The sequence below is a fragment of the Lithobates pipiens genome, unplaced genomic scaffold, assembly GCF_037356315.1.
Source record: "Lithobates pipiens isolate NorthernLeopardFrog02 unplaced genomic scaffold, aLitPip1_a1.2 Scaffold_6, whole genome shotgun sequence".
In the NCBI taxonomy this organism is placed as follows: domain Eukaryota; kingdom Metazoa; phylum Chordata; class Amphibia; order Anura; family Ranidae; genus Lithobates; species Lithobates pipiens.
Window position 1 is genome coordinate 3,467,350 of NW_027507881.1, and position 6,000 is coordinate 3,473,349.

General features: G+C 43.4%; 1 protein-coding gene across 1 annotated transcript in view; it reads right to left on the minus strand.

The window, feature by feature from the left end:
- Nucleotides 1-5,697, minus strand: part of LOC143958192 (vomeronasal type-2 receptor 26-like) — a 96,251-nt gene extending 90,554 nt beyond the window's left edge. Inside the window, exon 1 of the mRNA XM_077467660.1 lies at nt 5,421-5,697. Coding sequence (XP_077323786.1) covers nt 5,421-5,695 — 275 coding nt within the window. The 5' untranslated portion in view covers nt 5,696-5,697. The remainder of the gene's footprint in view (nt 1-5,420) is intronic.
- Between the last annotated feature and the right edge of the window lie 303 nt (nt 5,698-6,000).

The following is a 6,000-nucleotide window of genomic DNA, read 5'->3' on the forward strand; positions in this document are numbered from 1 at the left end:
GACAGAAGAAAGAATGTAAAATGGCCGCCAGATCAGGTCTATTTATAAGTTAGGGGGAATGTCCAAGTGTCCATGTGCTGTAATGTCTCAATTGGCTGTCCTGTACCCCATGATGGATGTGTCATCATAGGTCAAAGTTTTTTTACACAGTAAACACGGAAGTCCGCCGGGCGAACGGCGGCAATAGTCCGCCGATTGGGCGGACCGCGAACAGCCGAAATTTGCCGCAAAACGACCGCCGGGCGAACCGTTCGGCCATCCCTAGTCACCACATCTGACAATTTACTCGCGATCAAAAGCCTCAAAAACCATAAAAGTCCCAGGCCAGATGGCTTCACACCATGCTTCTACAAGACGTTTGCCCAACAGCTAGCTTCAATCATGGCACGAGCCTTTGAAGAAGTGGATGACGCTCATCCCCTATCCACTCATATACTACAGGACCAAATATTTGTCATCCCTAAACCAGGGAAGGAACACACGAACTGCAGTAATTAGAGACCCATCTCCCTACTAAATGTTTACCTCAAACTGTTTTCCAAGATAATCGTGAACTGTCTTGGCTCCATACTACCCAACCTAATACACAGTGGGTGGCAAAGTGGTGTAGTGGTTAGCACTCTCGCCTAGCAGTAATAAGGGTTGCTGGTTCAAATCCCAAACATGACACTACCTGCCTGGAGTTTGCATGTTCTCCCTGTGCCTGCGTTGGTTTCCTATGGGTTCTTTTACACAGTAAACACAGAAGTCCGCCGGGCGAACAGCGGCAATAGTCCGCCGATCGGGCGGACCGCAAACAGCCGAAATTCACAGCGAAATGACCGCCGGGCGAACCGTTCGGCCATCCCTAATCATAACCTCACCAAAAACTCAGAACCTTGTATGGCACGTATTATGCCATCCAAGAGGAAGTACTAACTCAGAATCTTATGGACTTTGATCGACAAACCCACACGTAACACTATTCTTGTCCTGTAATGTGCTGATCATGTAATGTCACATTACGAAATATCTACACATATTACCAACTTAACCACTTGGTGTCCGTGCTGTAGCCAAACTTCATATTCCCATCGCACACATTCCTGGATGAACTCTTAAATTTGGGTGCTGCAGCAACAACCAGCTGAATACTGGTTCAAGTCACAATGAAGATATTTGCCAGCACACCATGGAACGACATACATAGCATCCAAATGGATAATTATTGCATGATCACAACACAAGGAGAGTGCAACGTTTCGGAGTCACGTAGGATCCCTTTGTCCGTGCTATAGCCAAATGACGGCCACAGCACAGACCTGAATTTCCGGGAGGCCATCATATGATGGCCTCCCCTTTGCACGCTCCCTGCGTGCCCCCTGCAGGGAGCGCACAGCACGCGCTTTGATCACCGAGTCACTGAGACTCGGGTGATCACAAATCTGAGTAATGAGCCGATCCCGACCCCTTACCACGTGATCAGCTGTCAGCCAATGACAGCTGATCACGTGATGTGAACAAATGCTCGATAATCTTTTTTTTTGCGTGAGGATAAAAAAAAGCTGATCACCGGCTTATGTGCAAGAGACATTGGTCCCGAAGAGGAAGGAGGCACATCTGCCTCATCTGTGCCCACAATTACTGCCTGCCAGTGCCACCTGCCAGTGCCACATGCCAGTGCCCACAATGCCCACCAGTGCCACCTATCAATGCCCATGAGTGCCACCTATCAATGCCCACAAGTGCCACCTATCAATGCCCACCAGTGGTGCCAATCAGTGCCTCATCAGTGCCACCTAGCAGTGCTGCCTATCAGTGTAACCTACCAGTGTCGATCAGTGCCCATTATTGCCACCCACCAGTTCCCCTCACTGCCACCTATCAGTGCCCATCACTGCCAGATAGTAGTGCCAGTTATCAGTGCCACCTATTATTTCCACTTCTCTGTGACCACCAGTGCCACCTATCAATGCCCTTCAGAGCCATCCATCAGTGCCACCTCTCAGTTCCCACCAGTGCCGCCATTCAGTGTCCACCAGTGCCGCCTTATGGGTACCCATCGGCATACATCAATAAAGGAGAAAAGTTATCTGTCTGCAAAATTGTATAACAAAATATATATATATATATATATATATATATATATATATTTTTTTTTTTTTTAAGTGTTCTTAAAAAAAAAAAAAAAAAAACCACAGAGGTGATCAAATACCCCCCCCCCCCCCCCCCAAAAAAAAATCTCTATTTGTGGGGAAAAAAATGCTAAAAATTTAATTTGGCTACAGTGTTGTATGACTGCGCAATTGTCATTCAAAGTGCGACAACGCTGAAAGCTGAAAATTGGTCTGGGCAGGAAGGTGGTTTAAGTGCCCAGTAAGCAAATGGTTAAACAACATTACGTAAATATATACAAATACTATTAATTATGACTGTGACTATGCTAATTCCAACAGAATTTATACAAATATATGTATTATTCATCTAAATACATAGATTCTGACTATTATAGACTTCCCATGACATTCTATACCAAGATACCAGATACAGTGCCTTGCAAAAGTATTCACCCCCTTGGCTTTTTATCTATTTTGTTACATGCCTTTAGTTCAATGTTTTTGTTTTTTTTTCTGAATTATATGTGATGGATCAGAAGTTCAGAACACAATGCTCTAAGGTGATGAAGTAAAATTAGAAAAATATATACATGAAACTATTTTTCAGAAATAAAAAAACGAATACTTGGCATGTGCGTATGTATTCACCCCCTTTGTTATGAAGCCCATAAAGAGTTTGGGTGCAACCAATTACCTTCAGAAGTCACATAATTAGTGAAATAATGTCCACCTGGGTGCAATCTAAGTGTCACGTCATCTGTTATTACATATACACACCTTTTTGAAAGCCCCCAGAGGCTGCAACACCTAAGCAAGAGGCACCAGTGACCAAACACTGCCATGAAGACTAAGGAACTCTCCAAACAAGTAAGGGACAATGATGTTGAGAAGTACAAGTCAGGGTTAGGGTATAAAAAAAATCCAAATCTTTGATGATCCCTAGGAGCTCCATCAAATCTATCATAACCAAATGGAAAGAGCATGGCACAACATCAAACCTACCAAGAGATGGGCTCACACCAAAACGCACAGACCGGGCAAGGAGGGCATTAATCAGAGAGGCAGCACAGAGACCTAAAGTAACCATCCAGTAGCTGCAGAGTTCCACAGCAGAGACTGGAGTATCTGTACACAGGACAACAATAAGCGGTACGCTCCATAGAGTTGGGCTTTATGGCAGAGTGGCCAAAAGAAAGTCATTACTTTCAGCAAAAAAACAAAATGACACATTTTGAGCTTGCGAAAAGGCATGTGGGAGACTCCCAAAATGTATGGAGGAAGGTGCTCTGGTATGAGAATAAAACTGAACTTTTTGGCCATCAAAGAAAACGCTATGTCTGGCGCAAACCCAACACATCACATCACCCAAAGAACTCCATCCCCACAGTGACCACATGGTGGTGGCAGCATCATGCTGTGGGGATGTTTTTCAGCAGTCAGGACTAGAAAACTGGTCAGAGTTGAGGGAAAGATGGATGGTGCTAAATACAGGGATATTCTTGAACAAAATCTGTACCACTCTGTGTGTGATTTGAGGCCTACGACGGAGGATCACCTTCCAGCAGGACAATAACAAAAAAACACTGCTAAAGCAACACTTGAGTGGTTTAAAGGGAAACATGTAAATGTGTTGGAATGGCTTAGTCAAAGCCCAGACCTCAATCCAACAGAAAATCTGTGGTCAGACTTAAAGATTGCTGTTCACAAGCACAAACCATCCAACTTGAAGGAGCCGGAGCAGTTTTACAAGGAGGAATGGGCAAAAATCCCAGTGGTAAGATGTGGCAAGACTCAGAGACAAAGTGACTTGGAGCTGTGATAGCCACAAAAGGTGGCTCTACAAAGTATTGACTTTGGGGGGGGGGGTGAATAGTTATGCATGTTGACTTTGTCTGTTATTTGTTGTTTGCTTCACAATAAAAAAAAACACGAAAAATGGCAAGGGGGGGTGAATACTTTTGCAAGGCACTGTATATCATTCTCCAACTAGCTACACCAGAAATATCTAGCATATCACTGACTCGGCTTCAGCTGAAGATCTATTTGACCAAACATTTGATGAATGTCATTCACACATACTGTATTATATTATGATTAATCATAAAACCAAACATATTTTGCAAGCTTACCATCAATATAATCTAACACGTACAAGTGCCTGTGTTGCTATGGCCAATTTTGTATATTGTCTTGAAAGCAATAATATAGAGTTAGGTTTGGTAAGCCCTTGTACACACGGTCAGAGATTCCGACGGAATGTGTCCTATCGGACCGTTTTGTCGGATATTCCGACTGTGTGTGGTCTGCATCGGACTGTTTCCGTTGGAATATCCAACGGACCTAGTTTTCCAACTTGCCGGTAAAATTTTCAGACAAAATGCTCCGATCGGACATACTCCGATCATGTGTAGCCTACTCCGACGGACAAAGTGCCAAGCATGCTCAGATCAAATTCCTAGACCAAAGCTATTGGCTACTAGCCTGAACGTAGTCCCATCATAACGTAATAACGTCATCACGTTATGTACAATCGGATTTTCCAACAATTTAGTCTGACCGTGTGTATGCAACATCACTTCCGGACCTCTTCCGGAATTAATCCGTCCGAATTACTCCGACGGATTTGGTTGTCGGAATCTCCGACCATGTGTACCAGGGCTTAGAGCATATGTTTACAGAGGCCCCTTCCCCCTCCATTGATATGTAAATAAACCAGATGGATAGGTTTTGGAGCTGAGCAGAGGAAGTTGGTGTATTCAGGAAATGGGTGGGAGGGGCATAGAGAGGGTTTGAAAGAAACTTGTGTTCGGAACAACGGATGGTGGTTGGGAGGACAAAGAGAGGTGAAATGGCTGCCGGAAGCTGGGGAACTCTGTGAGTTGGACTGAGCAAAGGACCATGGAGGACATCTTGACCCCTAAGTTGAGTAACTGTTTACTTTACTTAGTGTGTACATATTGTACATGCTTATATTTGTAGGCATATTTTGTAAGCTATAAGTTGTGTTGTATCGTTCATCCTACAGTTTGTATGTGCAGATTTTTTCCCTGTTTAGTAAAGCATTGATACACTTCAGAAGTCTAAACTTCCTTGGTTTTACCACCAGAACTTAATAGATAGACGCAAAGCATTACAGTGCCAAATTATGAATTGGGAATAATATTCTAACAAAACCCCCATCACTGTCACCCACCCCCCTGTCACTTTCTACATTTTATATACAATATATACATTCTTCTAATAATTCTTCCAAACATTTTGTAAAGTCCTATTTTTTTTTCATCCTGAATACTGTTTCTCTTCCGAGAAAGTAAGTTACATTACCTGTATTTAATCTGGTCAGGTGGATCTGCGTTGTCTCTTTTTGACCTCACCGTGAAAATTCCTCCAATGATGAAATCGCCATCCTGAAAATATTGGAATTCATCAAACACATCGGTAAATTGAAGGGCGCAGGCCGGAGTTTTCGCCTCTAATCTCAAGAGTGCCATGCATTGCAGGATCGCACAGAACAGGAGGATGTGGGCAGATGATACGACCATAGCTCCGATCACTCGATTCTTCTTAATTCTCCATCGTGACGCCGACCTCTGCAGCATGGATATCACAATGACAATACAAGGAGCTGGCTCCTCTTCCCTTCTTTTTATACAGTTCAGTACCATACATCTCTCATTGTTCTCAGTACACTGACATCATCTTCTATCTGCTTTTAGATGTTTGCGCAGGTAGTTTATTTGTGAGTGGTTAAGTTTAGTCCTCTATTATTCAACTCTAAACCAAGGCACAGAATGCCCTTAGAATAAACTCTATCCAGCAAGGACAATTGCTAAATATTCTGTATCAGTGTTGCCAACCTACCAGATTGGGAAATTTACTAATACGACACCCAAAATTTACTGGC